Consider the following 22,678-nt stretch of genomic DNA (forward strand, 5'->3'; position numbering starts at 1 on the left):
TTCAGTCTTATATCTGTTTCGTATTTCAGTCATCTCTAAGGCTTATGATCGTATTAACATCTTTCCTTAGCTCGGTTAGTCCTAAGAGTGAAATCTCTTGAAATCGAAAATGAATCTTTTAACATCTTTGGATTCCGTATTAAGGATGTTCGTGGGCAAATGCGTCGTAAATGTCAAATTTCTAAAACTTTGCCAGTCAATAAAACAACATAAAACACACAAAATAGGCCCTATTTAATAGAGGTTGATCGTGCAATCCTGCGAGTAATATGACTTAGAAGTTCATCATTTCGGCACTGAATATCGTGACCTAAGTGACGAGTCATCATATTGAGCGAAAACAAACCTGAAAATAATTTCAGTGAAAACATTACAAATTATAGGGGAAGAAGGTATTAGAATGTATGTAATGTAGCTAATAATCTTTTTTTTCAAAACGGTTGTTTCTATGAGGCATAAAAACTATTAAACGCTCTGTGAGAGAAAAGCAAATCAAATTTCGAACAAAACGTGTCGCTTTTTATCATTCTCGGGGGTCGAGATATAGCAGAAAATGTCGCGTTTCGGTGTGATAAAAAATGGCAAAAAAACTGAATGATTGTACACCTTTTTAGGTAGGTAGGAAGGAAGGAAGGAAGAAAGGAAGGAAGAAAGGAAGGAAGGAAGGAAAGAAGGAAGGAAGATTTAGGCCCCTGAGATGAGGAAAAAACAAAATAGGAAAAGGAAAATGTCTTCAAAGAAAAATGTTTGGGATGTGGACGCTAGGAAGTGGGGCTTATAAAAGGATTGGCTGGGGGGTGGGGATTGGCGCTCTTCCTTCAGGGACCCTCTATATAGTTTTGGCGACTACTGACACGGTTAAGAAGAATACAAAGAGATATGATGGCGGCTACTGAAGAAATTTGTTGATATAAAAGAAAAAAAGGTAAAGACAAGCCTTAGTCTAAGTACAAAAGCTAGAGACAAGCCTTAGTCTAAGCACATTAAATGAACTATGAAGTGAGCCTCTATTAAAACATGTAACTGAGAAGAGGCAAAGAAAGTGAGAAAAATACTATAAAGTGATATCCAAAATCTACTGCAGAGTTTGAGGAAGGCTAGGCTTCTTTCAGCAACCGATTAATATTTTTTTTCTTCCTGAAGTATGGCTTGTGCAACCTGACAGAGCATAAAAGATTGTAAGATATATTGTGCATAATAGAGTTGAAAAGGTACTGTTCTATGGTGCGAAAAAAAAAAAGAGTTATGAAAATATTTAAAACCTACTGCAGAGTTTAAGAAAGGCTAGGAGTCGTCTTTCAGCAACTGATTAATAATTAACTTTGTTTTCTCAAAATGTCTGGCTTGTGCAGACTGAAAGAGTAAAAAAAAAAAAGACTGTAGGATATTTTGTACATAATAAAGTAGAGATGAAAATGCATGGCTGTATATATGGTTTGAAACCGGACTTGGTCTTCAAGTAGATGCGAATGCTTTCTTTCGTAATTGACTTTTAAACACGATGTTATCTAGTATGTAGGTATCCGACTTTCAAAAAGAACAAAGTCTTTGAACTGAATGAAATATCAAAAAAAAGGAGGGGAAAAAAGGGGAAGGAAAAAAAGCTTTCCAAAGTGTCAAATGTCTGTATCACATTTTTTTAAAGTTGTTTGGCTTTTTTCTTCAAAATGCAATCAAAAGTGTAGTCCAAATGTCGGGAGAACTACGTGTATTTTAGCAGCTGATAAATAACCTACGTAAAGTACACAGCATTAAGGATTTATCGAGTGAAAGATCAAAATTTACTTAGTATTTTTACTCACTATTAGACCCTTTGGGTGATATGGTTCTGGATTGCCTTTCAGCAGACAGATAAATAGAATACTTTGTAGTCAAAGGGCCGTTGATATTGAAGCAGTAAAATATAACATTGTCATTTTTTATTGTTATCTGTGCTTAGGAAGACCATAAAAGATGACCCAACAGTCTCTTAAAGAGTTTTACGAATGCTATCATGAGACGAATACACTGATATCTTTGCACTTGGCGACACTTTTTATATCTCATGGGAAGTGAATAGTACAAACAATGTCAACATTAATATAACAAAGCATCATTTTTTATTTTTTTTTTCAAACTTAGAAAAATTTCAGAATTTCTGAAATAATTTATAAATACTTCATATGAGGCTTTTCCAGGGGAAGAAGACATTTGTCAATTTGTTCCCCAAAAATATGATTTTTGAATAACATCTTACCACTGAAATGAAAAAATGAAACGAAAGATTATTCAACAAGTCTGAGCACTGTCTATACATAAATGTAGAATCTTCGAAAATGAATATCGCGTCACCGTTTTTGCTTGAACTCTCAAAATCTTATTTTTTAGCGAAACCGCACCGAGACAATACACTATGCAAGAGACAAAGAAGGACCAAAACCATTCTTCACTCGAGAATACATTTTTTTACTGACAATACTAAAACAATCTAAGTACAGTGAAATATTTACCACACGTACATGGCTCCGAAACGTGCAAAAGATATTGGATCACATCACTGATAGCTTCTTTTCATCACGTTTTTCTATGCACGCAGAAACCAATTAATAAATTAAATATATTTTTAGCTAATTACACTTGTATTTTTAGCCATTATTGACCATCTTTTATGTCACGAATAAGTTGGTCAGCCGCTTCCTAACGGCTGTCATTTATCTAGACGATTTCCCTTTTACTTAGGGCCAAATTAGAGAGAAAATGACTTTGTATGAAGTAAATGAATACAAAGATTCACACAGGAATTCGTACGTAATATCAGCCGTCTGACAACTGGACTAAAACATGGTTCCCACTTAACTATTTTTAATGAAAATGTCAGCAATTATATACGTCGAAGCTGTTCTTAAAATGTCTGTGTTCGCCTTCCAAAGGCTATTTCGATAGCACTTATGAAATTGTTCTTTGACTGATTCTAGCTTGCTAGAGTGCATATCATAAATCCGTAAAAAAGTGTACGAAATTGCACACATTTTGTAAGTTCAGTAAACCTAAATAGACCGTAGACCTACAAAACATCTCACTAATTTGTACAATTTCGTTAGTGTAATTTTTCACGGACATATGGTATGCACTTTGTTTATAAAGAATTCAATGAGGAAAGACTAGAATTTGATCGGCTTTCAATGCTTCCTTTATGTCAAACGTATTGAACGATAGTGGAAGCCACTTTTTACGGTATTTATTTTTCAAAAAAAACAACTAAACAAACAGTCAGAAAGATTTCTTCGTGTTTTTTTGGGGGGTCGAAATTTGTCAGTTTCTCGTTGCCTAATTTCCGTGTGTTATAGTTGTTATCGTTTGTGGAGTCGTCATATTTAGTCCGGTGGAAACTGAAGTCGTCATCAAAAAGAAAGATGCCGACTTTGTCTAGAAAGGCCTACCTACACACAGGTCTAGCTTTAAATCATTAATAAACATTATGTCTTGGTAGAACAAGTAGAATGACTCAGCAAATTTAATATCTAACTCGAGGTAGCTTTGGGCCCGTTGGTAGGGCCCACGCAGACTTGGCATTCGAAAAAAAATCCGAGGAAAAAACCCATGATTAACAGGAAAAGACACTTCATTTATATATTGAAAGGAAATGGTTTTCCCAAAAGCGAAAAAATAAATATGAACAACTCCGTGCGTGCTCGCCTTCGTAACTATAGCAACATTATGGGTTTATGAAACTTTTGGAAAATCAGTATCGGATCAAAAGAAGTGAGGAATTTGGTAACAGTTCCATTCAAGTTTCTTACTCAAACGTTGTTTTGAAATTGTTCTTACTACTAAAATACAAATATAAACGGTCTAATATTTATTCTTTTTTATTTATCATTGGATTAGTCTTTGCTTGTTTTATATTTCAAAAATATTTTTAGTTTCATTTCCTCTGGAATGAAATAATATTAAGTTGTATTTTCTACAGCCCCGAGCCACACATACATATATCTAATGAGATGCAAGATATCAAATGAGATGCAAAACTTAAAAAGTAACTTATTTGGTCTTATAATTTTCCACAAAATGTAGTGGTTAAGCAATCGTATTTAAGCATGTTTTACGTTCCGCATCTCATTTGATGCCTTGCATCTCATTAGGTATCTGTATAAATATATACTACAACCTTTCTGCAATCATATACACTTATTTCAATAAAGTTAGTCACCAAAAAACCTAGAAAGCTGAGATCACTGAGGATCATGGGAAATTTTTAATATCAAACAAGTAGAGCTTTTGATACAATTTGCAGCTTGAGGATGCTCAGAAGAGGTGAGACTGTAACTGGTAAAAGATCTAAAATCCATCAACAGTTATTAAAGCGGTTGAAACATGTAAAATGTAACTACCCATAATCCTTGTTGGTCTCAGCTTTGTAGCTTTTAAGGCGACTAACTTTATTGAAATAAGTGTATATATATATAATATATTTTAAAACTTTCATCCGGTTTTCAAACAAAGTGCTCAATGACAGTTACAGTCAGAGCAGTGTAAATAAATAAATATATATAAGGTATTCATTTATCTCTCTATTCTTCAAGGCTTTCATGAATTAAAGCAATGTCGATATTTTTCAACCGATTAGAATTGATGATACCTCTTTGCTTTTCAATTATAGTATAACATCCACGACATTTTGTCGAGTAAATCAGGAAACTCTACAATAACCTTCTTAGGGTCAAACAATCTAGAGGGTGGGCTGAAGATTACCTAAGGAATGGTTCGTGGGATTTTCTTGAAAGAGGAGTTTAGTTTATCAGCCATGTCTGACGAAGCTAACTCAAGAACAGCTTATATTTCTAACAGGAATGAATCATTCACTGGTTAGTTGGCTGAATGACAGAACATTAACTCGTAACAGCAACTTAAAGCAAGCTGAGAGCTAAACGAGATCAAATTTTTGCCGGTCGATGTGGTGGTTATAGCAACTCTGGCTAGTTTGATTTTTATAGCCTGCAAAAAGCGCCACCAACATCACGCAAATCAACTGACTGAAAAATGATCAAATTGAATTCCAAATATGCTGGATTTAGGAAAGTGGATTACAAACAGGACTGTAAGAAATCTTTGAGATTACAAACGAAAATCTAGTTTTCTAAAATCATTAGAAGTGAATAAAATTGGTTTGGAAGTAATTATAGATTTTTGACGAGTTTTTTATTCCTTGGTAAACGTTAAATAGACAGCAATTCAGAATTATGGTTCAGGACGGTTATGAAATAAATAAAATGTAATGTCATTATGAAATGAAAAAATGTGATATTACGATCAGGGCCAACACTTAAGTGCAAGTAATCAGCTGACTGCATTTTAAATTTTGATGTGAATAACTATGTTACTTAGATTTTTCTTTTTTGCAATCCCATTCAGTCCATCAATCATTTATTTACTCATCCTGTTTTGTTTCTCATTCAAAGTTACACCATCAGTATTAATGCATACTTTGATGCTAAAACAGCTGCTATAGATAACCAACTTGATAACGATTTAACTTTGACCTCCTAACTTGTTTTATTTCTTTCACAATCAATTTCTGATATCTCCCATTAATACCTCTCTTTCTTTCTTTCTTTCTTTCTTCCTTTCTTTCTTCCTTCCTTGGTTTTTCGTTTTTCTTTTCGTATCTTACCTTTGATGGAAAAGTACTCAAGAAAACCTCTTCAAACTTTTATATTTCTTCAAAACGAACGGTGTTACCCATTTTTGTTCATTCATTCATTTTTTAATGCCATTTTTTGTTAATTTGCTTTTCCCTCACACAGTGTTTAATATAGTTTTATGCCTCATAGAAAAGAATCGTTTTTTTTAAAATTATTAGCTACAAATACATTTTAATATCTTCCCCAATAATTTGTAATGTTTTCACTGAAATTATTTTTTTGTTTTCGCTCCTTGATGACTCGTCACTTAGCTCACGATAAGTGCCGAAATGATGAACTTCTAAGTCATATTACTCGCAGGATTGCACGATCAACCTCTATTAAAGGGCAACTTACCCCCCAAAATGACCCATTTTTAAGAGAAAGTACATCAATTGAGAAACACAAAAATTTAATTTTTAGAGGGGATAGAGCATCCGTGTTCCTAAAAAAATAATTTCAAAACATCGCATATATCGCTCTGGTGGCCGCCATCTTTGAGCCCGCGATAAATTACCGCATTCAGGTGTGACGTCACAACGTCAACGTGTGTTTGGATATGTAGAGTTTTTCTGTAAGCATGAGAGTTTGAAGTGGCTTTTTCGACAAAATGGTTAATTGTTGCGTGCCTGAATGCACTAACTATTCGACAAAAACAAAAGATGTTAGCTATCACAAGATTCCTAAAGATTTACAAATTCAGAAAGCTTGGATTTCTCGTCTAAGACGAGCAAATCTGCCGCCATTGAAGAATTGCTATGTATGTAGCGAGCACTTCGAGGATGGTTGCTTCGAATCCGACCTTATGGAGCAACTAACAGGCGAAAAAAGAAAAAGGAGGTTAAAGGCTGATGCAATTCCAAGTATTTTTAACTTTTCAACCATCCCTAGTAAAAGAAGAGCTACGACAGAAAACCGTATAAGACGACAACGACAAAAAGAGGTAGGTGATTTGTAGTTTGTGTTCGCACGTGCACTGCTAGATTGTCAGTGTAATATGTAAGTCTTATATATATATATTAGAGCTATTTCGTGACTGGTCTGTGACTGTGCTCAGACCAAACCAATGCATTAAATTCTTAATACTAAGTTTACCGCTGCGGGTTTAGTTATGATGAATTGCGGATGAATAAGTTATACGCTCTTTCATATGGAGTCAATGAAAGTCCTATAAACAATTAAAGCTTGAGTGTCGTCTCAACTATCGGAATCAGTGAGAACCCCAGTAACTGCCATTCATTGTTATTTGTATTTGTTCTATAAATGATTATGTTTACTTCTTTTTCCCCATAAGACATTGGATAACCTACTGACTCCAACTACACATGCACTTGATGAAATGGTTGAAGAATCTGATATGGAGGTTTCCTTCGATGAAACACCTTCCAACAAAAGGGACTTTGGAGTCCAGTGCTGTCTGGATGAAAAGCTTTCAATACGAAAAAGCACCTCAACCCAAACAGAAAATGTGGATGTTAGTATTGAGACTTCTGATGCCTGCATTCAAGTAGAAGGAAATTCAACATTTGAGCAATTGAACAGTATCCTGCATGACCATCCATACAGCTATACTGCTCCCTCTGTACCCATGAGTGTGTCACCACAAAAGTCTTGCAAGAATGATGTATCACCACAGAAATCTGCAAAGTCCTGTGGGTCTTTTCCTTTGTCAGATGAAGAAGTGAATCTTTTTTCAAGTGATGAAGAGGATGAATACATTATCTCATCACAAGAAACAAATTCTTCAACAGACAAAGAGTCTGAACCTGAGTATCACTTTGACACCTACATCAAAGAGCCAAAGTATTTGGTATTTGCAGCATGCCTAGGTGAACTGTTCAGGTTTTCTATCAACTGTGGTTCCATCGTAACTGACACCAACATTACCTGCACAGGAAGCATGGTAACGGTTAAAACCATATGTATGAAAGGTCACAACTGCTTGTGGAATTCCCAGCCTCTCATCAATCGTGCACCGGTAGGAAACCTTCTAATCTGCTCATCTATTTTGTTCACTGGTAACACTTTTACAAGAATCCAAAACTTTGCCTCATGTCTTGGGTTACGATTTATCAGTGAAAAAGTTTTTTACCAAAATCAGAATAGGTATCTATTTCCTGTAATAAATGATACCTGGGAAAGAGAAAGAAGAGCCGTTTTACAAGAACTGTCAAGTAAGCCTCTTGTATACTTGAATGGGGATGGACGGTGTGACAGCCCTGGCCATAATGCCAAGTATGGTACATACACATTTATGGACAATGACTCAGGGAAGATAGTTTCCTTCTCTGTGGTTCAGGTCACAGAAACAACATCTTCAAATGCTATGGAGAAAGAAGGTTTCATTAGGAGTCTTGGTAGTCTTGAGGATGAGGACGATATTAACATCAAGAGGATAACTACTGACAGACATACCTCAATCACTAGCACCATGGAAAAAGATTACAGCCACATCAAACACCAATATGACGTATGGCATTTGTCAAAATCTGTTGTGAAGAAACTCAACAAGAAGGCCAAGTTGAAAAAAAGTGCTGACCTTTCACATTGGATCCAGTCGGTCTCAAACCATCTGTGGTGGTGTGCAGCAACATGCAATGGTAGTGTGCAGCTGTTGAGAGAGAAGTGGGTCTCTATCTTGCATCATGTGACAAACAAGCATTCTTGGAGAGATGCAGAGATCTTCAAAAAATGTGACCATCCTCGACTAACCCGGAGAGAAGCTCGTAAAAAGTGCTAGCTAAAACCAGGATCTGCAGCTCATGTAGCCCTTGAAGAAGTGGTCCTTCAACCAAAACTGCTGAAGGACTTGGCAAAGCTCACTGACTTCTGTCACACAGGTGGGCTTGAAGTATACCACTCCATGATCCTGAAGTACTGCCCAAAGAGAGAGCACTTCTCCTACAAGGGTATGGTTGCTAGAACACAACTGGCAGCCATTGACAACAACCACAACACAGGAAGGAACCAAGCTGTGATTCAAAAGCCGGGGACGAGGATGGGAGAGGCAAGATACCGCCCATGTTTCCCAAAAATGCACAAGCGTTGGGTAGTTAAGCCTGTGTTGGAAAAGAAAAGTTATTCTTTCCTTCCTGAGCTTCAAAAGAAAGTGCTGGGATTGTGTGATGGCTCAGAAGTTGACCTCCAGGAAATTGAAGAAGTAGACCTACCAGCAAACATTGCAAGTTTGCCTGCACCAGATAAACAGGAATTGATTCAGAAACACCGGTCCAGGTTTTCAAGATAATCTAAATTAGAATTAGCCTTTGTGTACCTGCAGGTCATATGACCCTCCACTGTTTGGTCCTTCTTCCCCTCCCTCAAGTCCCAATCCCCCTCTGCTTTGCAGGCTATCTTTGGACAGTCGTGTAAAATACTGGTAAAAGATATCCCTTAATGAAAAAAGCTCCCAGATATGGAAAGGTACACGACAGACCCAAGTATAAATGCTATATACAAAATATGTAATTTTTAAAAATGACAAGGGGACCTGATGAAATGGGCAGATAAGTATGCAGTACCTTTTAGATGTTCAAATGAAAATTTTATTAAAATATTATTTCCATTTAGGTAAGAATTGACTGTAAAAAAGAGGTCTTTTCTTTACCTATCTACACTACCTTATATATGGGAGTCTCCCCCAGTATGAATATATTAAAGAAAAATATCCAATTGAATGGTGACATTTGCTTCAGCATATTTAACTTTTTTGCTGCCAGGACTCGTATAACTGCAAATTTTGCTTGGTTGGCTAGTGATCGTGTTCACTAGTGCTTTGTACACTAGGTTCACTATTCAGCTGGGTATTTTGTTTAGTGTGTTTTTAATAATAAAATATGTAAAACATTCAAAAAATGTTTGTACCAACAAAAAGCTTTTTATATAAAAAAGAAATTTATATAACACACCTTTCCGTGTACTGCATCCTAAATGAATACATGATTCTTATGCATATTGGTCTCAGCTTTTTCTAGTCTATGTTTTTGTTTTCAATTATCTTGCAATTAAATATGCCAAAAAATTGCAATTCCAGGAATTTTTCCTGATAGAAAAAAATCCACTCTGTATAGTAACTGAAGTAAGGAATAAATAAAATGTATATATTCACTCCATGCAACATTATATCAAGCTAATCATCTGCATAATGAAAACCCTCAAACTGAAAGTCCTCCTCTAGTCCAGGAGGAGGGAAGTGTGCTCTGATGCACATTACAGCACAAGAGGGCAGAACAACCTGAACTTCCTTTCCAAGAACTCCCCAGCACCATCTTGCTAGTTGTCTATATGCAATGTGTCTGTACTGCTTCTGCTCTGGGCCTTCATAAGCATCTCTGTATTGCTGTTTGTACTGAGCCCATGCGGTTCGAAGAACATACTTATTGCCACAAACAGGTAAGAATCCAGGATGTTGAGTAATGCATGGTGGTGGTTCATCAGCATCTCCATCTTCAACAACAGACTGGCATGTTGCAACTACTTTTTGGATTTCTTGGCAACAAATGCATTCAGCTATTGTATCCATAATTTGGCAGCTACCACAGGTACACCTATTAACAAATAAAACAATCCTTAGTATTTTTGAACACTATCAATGATTGTCCCAAGTGAGAGTATATACACAAATTGTGACACAACTATATCCCTGAATCTGTGTCCTACAGTATATAACTTATTGACAACCAAGCGATGTTTAATTGTGACAGTTGGTTTTGCTTTTGGTTGCAAAGGTCGTGAGGCAGATTAAAATGCATAAATATACAGTGCAAGAAAGTGGTAAACACGACTGTAAAAAATGGATACGTAGTTGAGTTTTATCGTGATAAGAAAGAAGTAAAACTTACCAATCTGAATTTGTTAGTCGATTGTTCTCTTGTTCATCGTCTTCAATAATGTCACTGTCAGATCCTTCTCTGAACTCTTCATCTGAGGAGATTTCTATTTCTGGTTCGAACTGATATGGCCGTAAAACAAACTCGTCCGTTTCTAAAAATTCTTGAGCAAAATCGTCTCTCGAGCTGTCCGAGTCTTCGGAAAAAGAATTAGACTCTGACATGCCTTTAATTGAATGACCAGGCCGTATTTCGTTCGTAAAATATTGAGTAAAACGTCTCAGAAACAGGGGAAGAAGTCAACCAAACGCTCGTAAACAACTTGACGCCGTGAACTCTTATGACGTTGTGACGTCATTACCTGTTTTTCTGAGCCCGCGATAAAAGTGCAAGATGGCGGCCACCAGAGCGATATATGCGATGTTTTGAAATTATTTTTTTAGGAACACGGATGCTCTATCCCCTCTAAAAATTGAATTTTTGTGTTTCTCATTTGATGTACTTTCTCTTAAAAATGGGTCATTTTGGGGGGTAAGTTGCCCTTTAAATAGGGCTTATTTTGTGTGTTTTATGTTGTTTTATTGACTGGCAAAGTTTTAGAAATTTGACATTTACGACGCATTTGCCCACGAACATCCTTAATACGGAATCCAAAGATGTTAAAAGATTCATTTTCGATTTCAAGAGATTTCACTCTTAGGACTGACCGCTTAGAGATGACTGAAATACGAAACAGATATAAGACTGAAAGATGTATTCATTTCACCATAGATAATACAATGAATTAGCCTACGATCTGATATGTGGAAAACTGAAGACATTGAGAGATATTTGAGATATAAACTTTCCAATTGACTTTCTTAATTCTTTTATCTTACTTTTTTTTCTTCTTTCTATCCTTTTTTTTTTTTTTTTTTTTTTTTTTTTTTTGAGTTCCCCTTTCCTCTCTTTCTGTTTTTCCGGTTTTCTTTCTTATAAAATCCAAGAAAGGTTAGAGCGTTGATGAGCATACTTTTAACGAATCACGAATAAAACGTTTAGAGTACTTAGAGTTCCGAACACACGGCTCGTTCGTTTCAAGTACAAATTTGTCAAAGTGTTGCTTTTGACGTTCTTAAAATTAGAAGCCATAAATTAGAACCGCGACTTCAATTGTATGATAAAGTTAGTTAGAAGTGAAGGGAAATAAAATGACAGGAATGACAAATAAAAATAGATTCAGAAAAAAATAGGCTCTCTTCAGTGGAAAAGATAGAGTTAAAAGTCATTTCTGGCTAATGCTTGGATATTTTAGGCCTGGAAGAGCTCGTACGTGCAACAATGCATTGTAGTCAGTTATTGATATTAATCCAATTTCTTCCAAATACACAAGAGTTGCACATATATTGATGAAGAGTGATTAGATTACTTAAACGTAGTAGGGTGAAAAGCACTAAGAGCAAAAAGAAAGTGCGAGAAGAAGGTGACGGGAAAGGAATATGAGGAAGAGAGAGAGAGCAGGAGAGATAACGTCAAGGAAGAGGATAGAAAGAAAAAAGAGCATTGAAGGAAGAAAGGAAGAATGCTGAAGAATACTTAGTGTTGGCCAAGGATTGAATGGAATTAATCAAGGTCGCGTTTACAGCTATGTTTTCCAAGTTTGTAAGCGTTTACCGTTCATGATTTAAAGATAGTGACAGCAAGCATATGACATATATAACATATGATGTATAACCGAAACCTCTATGTCTAGTCTGATTGCCCAAACCAAATTAGAGGTCATAGCACGAAATTTACTCCGAAATGTTGTTGATACGGCTGGTAAGTCTTTTCACGAGACCTTATCATACGACATATACAAATACCACAACATATAATGTAAATAAATAAATAAATAAAATGATTTTGTAACATGTGGATGATGTTGGCGCGCGCTCGATCTCATCAATCCGCTGTCATTTTGCTCTCACAAAGTGACTTTGTATAATAGAACTTAATCTAGTTTTTGTGTGTGTTTATCTGACGGAATTACTATTATATGGAATTTAGATTCATGAACGACAAAAGAAGACTTAAAAGAGTCACGTTCTTATAAGATCTAGGGTCAAGCTATTGCTACAATTGTCTCCGCGTATTTTCAAAGGACTTCCAAGTGCATCCAGATGATGATGGGAAGAACCGTCCTTTGGGCTACACTTGAAGAGTTTCATTTCACGACTACACGCGGCGGTGAAATAAAATCCAAATGGACTATAAACTGCCTAAGAGCAGGGGAGATTTATTATCAATCATGTTTAATGACACCCACTAAGGACTTAATGTGATTGAAGATACTAAAAATTCACTAAAAATTTATAACAATTAACAAAAGCCGTCAACTAATATAGTTCAAATGGATTTTTTTCTGGAAGAAGAACTGATAACTTGATAGAGGTTCGTTTATTCACACCCCAGAAGGGCAAGATATGAATAGTAACAGCACATTAACCTTCAAACCATGGAAATCCATATTAACCAACAATTTGATTCACATTGAAAAAATCAATATTTCTCCCTGTGGGGCAAAAGCTGCTCTTGCTCGTACAAGTGTCCACAATGGTTTCCTCACTTACCTTGATTGCTACACGTAGATTCTTAAAAAACAATTTTAATTTATTTTATAGGGAATTCCACCCATTCTATACATTATTATATACATTATTATTATTATTATTATTATTACATATATATTTTTTGATGTTCTATAAATATTTTACTCTATTTTACGAATTGTAAACGCATCGAGATTTTGAGATTTTATTATTATTTCCTTGCAATACCTACCCCCTTAATTATAACTAACAAATCTAAGAAGACTTTTAGACCTTAAGTTTCTGAGATAGCAAGCAAGGTGCATCTGTTGTCCATCATGTTGTACTGAAGCTAGACTACAATGCATCCTGTTTATTGAACTCAGAGAAAAGACCTTGCTTTGGGGAGAAAATGTAATGACTTCAATTTCGTAGGAAATTCTTTTCCAGAACATTCCGTACTGTACCTAACGATACGTTTATCCCTCTTATTTATGACTAACAAATCCGAGTCTAAAAAGCACTCGCTTTTGGGTGAAAATATCATGTCATTTTTGCAATAGTCTAAATGGCTCTTTTAGCTTTATCCGGTCCATAAATCAGAGTTGCCCTACCAGCGTAATATTTTAAAAACACGTTTTATTAACAATCTTTATATTAGAGTAAAGCAGATTCGATTTCTGACCAATCGCCATTGAGAATTTACGATATTAGGAGTTTAATGGAGACAATGTTTATGACGACACCACTGAATATGCTTGATAAGATCTTAGGTAGTACTTATGCGCTTAAAAGGTATATTGAGCCAGGGTGGCGAATTGGAGAAACTGGGAAATGAAGGTAGAGAAGCGATTAACGGATTATTCCTTGGATGATGCCAAGAATACAAGATACCACACAACGATCTTATTTTTGGTTTCTATCAAACAATACAGTTTTATCGCACATGCTGAAACATTACCCCTGAGCTGATTTTGAAACAAACGAATAAACCTTATTCGTGGTGTGACAATGTTTTCCCAATTGAACGTGACAAACCTCTAGGGGAATGAACAGCTATTGTTTTGAAATTCGTCGGGATAACATCGTTATTCCTTTCGTATCCTTTGGGATACTCATGAATTTCGAAGAGTAAAAACAAACTATATTGTCACTGTAGAATAGGGCAAACACGGAATACATAATTACGTTCTGAAAGTTAGACAATATTCCGTACGCCGCTCGAGAGAAAGCAGCTTTTTCCAATAGAATATTACAGGATGCAAACCGACAGAAAAAAATTGTCGTCGCTAGTCACCACCACTACAGTAGTGGCGCAGCTCAAAAGGGTCGAATTGAAAGCACGTGCTACTATATTGTAGTTCAACTAGCAGATCGTGCGGATGATTGCAAAGTTCAATACTTTTCAATCGGAAAAGGCTCTTAACTTTTAAAACATACAACCTATGTGAGGACTTTATTTACCGTATTCCAAACTAGACTTAAAGAGGAGAGTTTCGAGCACTGAGTATACTAAGGTTTTATCCAATTGGCTGCGAGAGAAATTAGCTTGTAAAATGCCAGCGTTAATGACAGCCCAAGGTCTGGTTATATCAATCCAGTTAGGACGAATTAGACCAGCTAAAAAATAAATATTAATAAGAATACTACTTTCATTAGATAATTGCTGTTTCTCAAAATAAATAATTGAGGGATGAATTTAGTTTTCTACCAAAATGAAAGCGACTCAGTAGTTGTAGGTATATTTTACATGAATCTCATTGACATTTCTTCCCATTTAACGTACAGGATCTGACACATATATCTTTCTTCCGGCAGGAAAAGATTGTTTCTTTAACTCTTAAAGAATCTTTTTCACAAAGAACAGATTTTTGACTTTTTATGTCGTCAACCGGAGAAAAAGATCAGGTACAATAGTGAAATCCATTTAAGAAAATTAAACGTTTCGTCGTTTTCATAATAAAACGTAGTATCTAGCGGTGGCAATGTCAGGGCAACATTTTTTGGGCAGCCAAATTGAAAAAAATGATATAGGATTTTTAATAAATTTTTGCTATTTTGATCAGTGGATTAAAATTTATTAAACTCTTTGTAAAAAAGAGGTTATTGCCTCCAGCTTAGAACTTATTAAATAAATAAAAATTTATTAAATGCGGTTGAAAGTTTGGTATTGCACAATTCTGGAAATGAAATTCGTCGTGGATCAGTGGAATGGCAACATCCGAGATTTAACTTATATATAATTCCTTTAACTTATATATCATTCCTCGTTCATATACCGAATTTTCACAGACAGCAAATAGCTGGAATGTTAGTCGATATTTTGATACAAAAAAATAAGCATTTGGTAACGAAACGAGAATTCTAAAACATTAAAGCGTCATATCGATATCAGAAACCGCTGACCACGAGATATTTTCTGGTCTCGGTAAAGAAATTTCATTCTAACTACTTTTATCCCAAATTTTGGCTTGCACCCGCAAATTTGTTTCATTTTTACCGGGAAAATATCATGGCGAGCCATTGTTTCCATAAACCCGCATAAGTATGCTTGCTGTCATTAACTGTATAGGCCAAGGGAGATCAGTGCTTCAAGAACAAGTCATAATATATCTCTCAGGGTTTAATATTGAGTAATTTTTCTTGCTTAGCTGGGTTATTGATATCCGGGGCAATTTACTAATAGTAATAATAATACTGACATGCATGTATTGGACAAATTATGAACCTCAAAATTGCAAGTATCTAGCTAAATTACTGAGGCAATTAGTCGTAATATCAGTTCCAAGGCCACTCAGAGATTAACATTTGACATTTGTTTTTGGGTTTGAAGGTTCACTTAGACTGCCTGTCTGAGAATCTTTGATTAATCTACAACTTACATTGCTCGATGAAGGAGGTTGCTCGTCTATTTTTTTTTTTTTTTTTTTTTTCAATTCATTTCTAGAAAAGATATTATAAAACTTTTATTGATAGCCTACATACATCAAATTGGAAAACTCTAGAGATTCCAAGGCGTGGCATTTTTCATTTAATATTGTTTTGTTAATTAACTTTTATCCGAAGAAACACTGAACTTGATTATCCAATTCATTTAGATTTTGAAAAGAGGAATGATATATGACTAGCAAAGATAGGAAGGAGTACCGACATGGTACTAGATGAAGACAAGGAGTGTAGTGAAACAACCTGTGAACAACAGCAGATGATGTTTGCGAACACATTAAAACTGGTTTCCAGTATGATGTTTTGAAAAATTCAAATGGGTGTAACCCTTTTGGGAGAAATTGTTATTGAAATAAGATGACAGATAGAAGATGTTTGTTGATTCTAAGGTCTAAAAGTGCTCTTGACGGGATGAGATAGGTCCATATGGTCAACCAAAATGACACTACACTAGCCGTTGTTAATTCCACCAAAAAAACATTACAGTATAGACCGCCTTTTTAATAGTTTATTTCACCTTTACTAGTAGAAATTTCATCAAACCAAGGAATACGAAAGAGTAAATACAGAAAGTCGATCCGTGTTTAGATCTCAAAATGGAAGCTTAATCAAATCATCGAAAGATAAGAATCAGAAAATAACGGGAAGCTGTTTCTATTTTATTTATTTATTTCTCGCAAAGAACCTTTTTAATCAAAACGTATGCTACTCCAGCCGAGTTGTCAGCAGATTTTTCAAAAGTAGTAGGCTAATTAAATGAGTTTTCATCTATATGTTGATCTAAGTATAGATAGAACACAATCTAGCTTGTCATTATTAAAGATGAATGCATTTACGAACTGATTGAGCTTTTAGAAATCATGCACTTATAACCGCTCAATGACTTCATGTTTTTCAGTGCATCAGCTGTTAATGTGGTTCTTATCAAGTCGGTTTGCTTTCAAGGCATCAGTCTTGGGTGCACTTTATTGTCAATATGAGGAGTTAGTTAGGGAAGTACATTTGGGGGTTTGAGGAGGGATTTTTGTTAAGAAGTTGAAAACGTAGCGGTCAACGGGGAAGTCACTTTGATGGAACGACCATGATGACGTTAGCTGAACGAATGTTTCAATAGTCTTAGATGTTTATGTTTTTGAATAGCTTTCCCATCGAGGCACATCTGATTCACTTGTAAATAGCACAAATTTGGTTTTTCAATGATTGTAGACGCTTTTTAAACTGTCCATCTGTAGTGTATTATTTCTGCTTTCGTCTCAGAGGACGGGGGTACTCCCTTTGTTTAAGTGGTGATCCTTTTCGAAAACGATCCCTAAGAGGCATACCCATCAAATTAATAGAGCATATCTATCTTTCTTCTGTACTTTCAAGTTTGATCAATAAAGAAAATAAGTATCAGTTGATCCTCAAAGGTTCACACACTAAGCAATATTTTCAACCCTAAAAGGTTTCCTCAAACAAACCTTTTATTGTATTTAAAATGATTTCTGGTTCTACGAAAGCACAATATATTTTAGATTTGTCTCAAGTATCATCCTATGGATGGCCCCTATTATGCTCTTGGCGGATACACATAATTAAAAGAATAATCCTTCTAAGACGAGGGGATCAATAAAAATCTGTGCTATTAGTTAGCTGCGATTACTCAGTACTGACACAGGTACCTTGAATATTGCACTATAGACGCAGGAAGGAATCTTCGATTCACCTTTTATGAAATTAAATGAATCATCCTCAGGAAGAAAACTCTGGCAGGTCATTTGGATATATATCTAGTTTTATCATTATTGCTCGTATTGGAGGCTTTCTGACCTGGAAATCAATTGTAATCTTTTTATTGTGAGATAAAAGGTGGACAAGTTCATGTCTTATGAGATAGTAATGATCTTTTGACGTTGGGGCTTTCGAGTTGGTCCTAGTAATGCATATGGCTATCTCATGAGATATGGTGGTGATAGTTGTTAATTGAATTGATTATGGTGGGTGATAATCATAGTGGAGTAGTCGATAGCCATTGTATGTGAGTTGTCTATTTGAAGTTGGGAAGATATTTGCCCGCTCATGATGTCACACGAGAGTTGATTATGGTGGGGATAATCATGCTGGAGTCGTAGTGAATATGTAGCCATTCAATGTGAGTTGTCTATTTGAAGTTGGGAAGATATTTACCAGCTCATGATGTCACATGAGAGTTGATTATAGTGGTGATAATCATGCTGGAGTCGTAGTGAATATGTAGCCATTCAATGCGAGTTGTCTATTTGAAGTTGGGAAGAGATTTGCCCGCTCATGATGTTACATGAGAGTTGATTATGGTGGTGATAACCATGCTGGAGTCGTAGTAAATATGTAGCCATTGTATGTCAGTAGAATAATTTTCCAGTTAGCAAGCGATTTGCTAGTCGATGTTACGCTGAGAGTTGTGGTGTTGTAAGATTCTAAGTCGTTGAATGGTGTCCTTAAGATTCTAAGGTTGTAAGAAAGTTGATTATGCGGTGAAATTTGGGTGTGATGGTATGAGTTAATTGCAGCTTAGCTATTTATTGTACTGAAGTATCGTAACTGTTGTACCTATCAAGGGAAGTGTTGTGGTGGCACGTATTTGGGTGTGGCTGCGATCACCTGTGGTTGCTAATATTGCTCAGGTTTAATTACATTCGGAAAAGGTGATTAAAACTATTGCAGCCAGTATGTTTGGGGATTTGGATGGTGAGTTTGGAGAAAAAAGGTTAATGAACAGACATAACTATACCTAAACTGAATTCTAGATTACTATAATAGATGATAACAGTTATGTCGGTCATGAAGAATGATAAAAGATGTCAAAGCAGTACCACATTAAACATTAAAACGAACGTGATCTGGGAAAACAATTTCAGCATATTCTAAACACTTTCGCAACACGTTTCGTACAGCAAAGAATATTGTAGAACAGTAGCACGTGCAGAAGATAAGTTTATTAGATACTGGCTCCACATTAAGAAGTGTGATACAGATTATTCACCAAAGCGGTCGGCGAGATGAAACAATACAAGAGAAGTGCTAACATACCTTACAGTATTCTTCTCCCTGTGAATCAGTTTACATGCAAATTGTCACGCCTTTTGGATTGAAGGACGGCCAAACGTACCTTCCTGTTTGCCAGCACGTACTCCGAATTTCAAGTTATTGGTAGTAATTTTAGAGAGCTTGTTGGCATCAGTCTTTTATTGCTGTAGATGTTAAAGAGAATTTTTATGTTATTTTATTTAACTTCAACTACGATAGATATGGGTTGAAGTTAATTTATATAGGCTGGGCACTCCCACAACTGCATGGCCAATTACTCTGGACCCAAACTCAACAACACTGAATTTATCTCTATCCCACAAGTATTAGAAACCCTTTATGATGTGCAGCGTTTCATTAGATATCAATCAGTCTTTGTCATTAGATTTTTCTCCATCTTCTTTCTTCAATATTTGACGAGTATATTTGGTACAAAAAGCGCAGTGAAATGCGTTGTATTGACAAAACGGTATAGGTGACAGAAAGCCATTTGACAACACACACCAAATATTTGCCTATACCCGGAGAGTATTTTTATGGTTAAAATTTGTATGCATAGCAAATGTTGGTAAAATAAATAATAAAAAATAAAAAGAATTGTGAAACTGTTTGTCTTGGTATTTCTTTTTTTTTACTAAACTAAATCGCTCGGATCGGTCTTGTCGGACACTATCTGTCTTGAACTCATGGCACGTTTTTTAACAAGTAAAGCCTTAAAGGCAAGAATAGAAAGCCTTATTTTGCTAAGCAAAAGCGTACGTCGTTTTGCCTGACTTTATCAGCCCTCTGTGTCATAATTTTCGTCCGATGTATATACAAATATGCATCTCCTCATCCGTTTGCATGTTTCCTGTCTCGGGCCCTTGATTTTGCCCTTGAAATATTCTTGTTTGTACGACTCGCTGGCTGCCTCGTTGAAAATCCGGCTACATTTTTTTGTTTTGATTAAGCCAACGCAAAATCTGCAGTAAATTCCTTATAAAATTACACTCATGAACCTATCACACGTTTGCAAAACATCTTGAGTAATGATTTCGGGAGGACTTCAGTAGGAACTCAGTGACAATGAACAAAAAATCAATATCAAGAGGGAAGAAAATAGGGACTTTAAGATTTGCAAAATCTGCGACGGCGACGTCAACCGGAAGTGTAAATAACTTCACTTTTGGGTTTCGCGTCTTCAAAGTCTGTCTTCCCTGTGGATGAGTTGACTTTAACGACAATGTTTGAAATGAAATCTCCGATGAACAGAACCCAAGAGAGAAATTATTTACACTTTCGGTTGGCGTCGCCGTCGTAGATTTTGCAAATCTTAAAGTCCCTAATGATTGTCGAAAGACGTCTTGAAATGGAAAAAAGATACTGGAGTACTAGTTAAAGAGTGTTGAGAGATTTCTCCTTCAGCAAAAGATTTAACAACAGTATTCTTTATACTATTACGAGTTATTTCTGCTGTGTTTCAGGGGCTTTCAAGTTGTTTACACTAAATTGAACCTCAGGCGAAATTAAAGCAAGTTTCCCATCCACAAACCCATAAAATAAAGTGAGTCTTGATGGACATTAAGAAAAATGAAAACTAAGTTTTCTCGTAAAGATTTAATGTAGTGGGTGTACGTTTTCTTATTGTGTTGATTGGAAATAAAATGAGAAGAAAAAAAAGATTCGAAAGTTGTTAAGTTTATTGGTCGGTTATCAAAAATAGAAGAAAGACGGACTTTCGAAAGCAGCACAAAACGAAGTAAACAAAAACTAAAATTTTTTATCACTGAGAAGAAATTTTAAATAGAGTCTCTCTCTCGTAGAATTTAGGATTCAGGAAAGATGTTATTAAGCAGATTACCAGAACTAAAATAAAAACTGATAAAAGGATATAGTTTTCAATGAAACAGTTTATTTTCGCTTTTCAAATTCGAAATCAAGTGATTTTCTTTTTGACCAGGTTACAGAGACGAAAATAGTTTTTTCCCTATTCTCCACGGGTATCGTGCAAAGTTAAAATAGGACAATGATTGTTGAAACGATCGCGTATGAAGAAGACTTGTGTTTACACAATTTATAGACACAGCCCAGTATTGTCATGTACAATGTGTTTAAAGATAAGCAGAGCAGGATAGAAAAAAGATATCTCAAGATTCACAGCAACACATTATCCAGGGATGTAGGTCGATAATATCTGCGAGATTATCAAAGATTTACAACATGATTATGGCGCACAAAAAGGAAAGAGAAGTTTCTTAGTTTATCTTAGATGTAAAATCTGAAGCAAACTCTTAGCGATACACCCGAAGAAAAAGGAAGAAAAAAAAAAGATAGAAAAAAAAAAAAAAAAAAAGAAAAAAAAAAGAAAAAAAGAAAAGAAAAGAAAAGAAAAGAAAAAAGGGTTCAGTCGTAGTATAATAAAAACTGATTAATCATAATTGAAATGTGATTAATAAGGGAGTTCCACGCGAGCTGTTCACGAATTTCAACCCGCAAAAGCTCTTAGGATCTCAAATGTCACTTCTTGCGGTAAAAATTACTTTATTCCTAAAATTTTACCCCAGGCCTAGCAATAAAGGCATTTTTGTCTTCCTCGATAATTTTGTTAGTACAAACTGCCTGCCTAAACGGTTGTGACATGGACAGAGAGATCATTCTCTCGACGACCTCGGGCTAAAAACAAAAACAAAAAAACGAGGAATCAGGATTTGAAGGATTGAGGATCGCGGATACTTTTGATTTTGGGTTATTTTGTAGATTATGAGGTAAAAATAAAAATATTTAATGATTTTTCTTCATTAACGTTCTTGAGAAAAGTTAATGTGTTATTTTTATATGACTATTCTTAAGGACGCGACCGGAATTGAATCAATTTGCTAGGAATGATGCCATGGACATGCTTTATATTATTGTTGATCAAACCATGGTGAAATGAAAAGAAACATCAGGGACCGTATATCTGTTCTAGAAAACAACAGAAACGCCGCACAAAAATATGTTAGAATAGAGAATAAATATATAACAATGTCTGTTGATCTCCTTTGCAAGACAGCCTTCCTCACTTGGTGTCATTGGCAGTAAAAATGATTTAAATTATTTAAAAGCGCATAGAAAGAACATAAATTGAATAACAAAGAAGACGGGTATTTTCGGATCCCTTTGTTGCTGTTATTATCACTAGGCTTGTTCCTAGTGGTTGTCAGTGGTCAGTGTGGAATGATTGACCACGTAGATGTGGTTTAATGATACATCATCACTGAGCTTCATTGTGAAACCCTGAATACTAATTCACTCCTTCTTCAACGCAAGCACACGCAAAAATCTTAGTAATATCCAAGTCAAATTTGCCATAATCCTCTTCCAGATCGATCTCCTTTCTTGTCGAAGCAATAGACAGAGCCAAAGGATTAACAAAATAAATTATTAACTAGGATAATCCGTGTGGGTCGGCAATCTTCGAAGAATACAAAACTGTGTTAATAAATTAATACGTTGAGAGCGAACGTCGAGACAGATGAATGTAGTTCCCTACAAGTAAACGTATCGTAAACGGCCCGTTGACTTGTTGGTTTTGTCCTTCTTTAAATTTCAGTCATCCACCTAGCCTTAGCACTAAGGAAATATCTTTAAGTCAGCTTTAAGGCCGATGTTTCGGTGGTAAAATAAGACT

General features: G+C 35.6%; 1 protein-coding gene and 1 pseudogene across 1 annotated transcript; one reads left to right on the forward strand and one right to left on the reverse strand.

The window, feature by feature from the left end:
* Positions 1-6,018: 6,018 nt before the first annotated feature.
* On the forward strand, positions 6,019-9,612 carry LOC148909547 (uncharacterized; annotated as a pseudogene).
* LOC148909548 (uncharacterized) lies at positions 9,183-10,973 on the reverse strand. Its single transcript, XM_089034274.1, has 2 exons — positions 10,502-10,973; positions 9,183-10,207 (listed from the first exon to the last, which is right to left on the reverse strand). The coding sequence occupies exons 1-2, from the start codon at positions 10,711-10,713 to the stop codon at positions 9,790-9,792; spliced, it is 630 nt and encodes a 209-aa protein (XP_088890400.1). The 5' UTR covers positions 10,714-10,973; the 3' UTR covers positions 9,183-9,789.
* Between the last annotated feature and the right edge of the window lie 11,705 nt (positions 10,974-22,678).

The sequence above is a fragment of the Actinia tenebrosa genome, unplaced genomic scaffold (genome assembly GCF_029948245.1).
Source record: "Actinia tenebrosa isolate PJP-AT-01 unplaced genomic scaffold, QUT_ActTen_1.0 PGA_scaffold2__45_contigs__length_23673736, whole genome shotgun sequence".
Classification (NCBI taxonomy): domain Eukaryota; kingdom Metazoa; phylum Cnidaria; class Anthozoa; order Actiniaria; family Actiniidae; genus Actinia; species Actinia tenebrosa.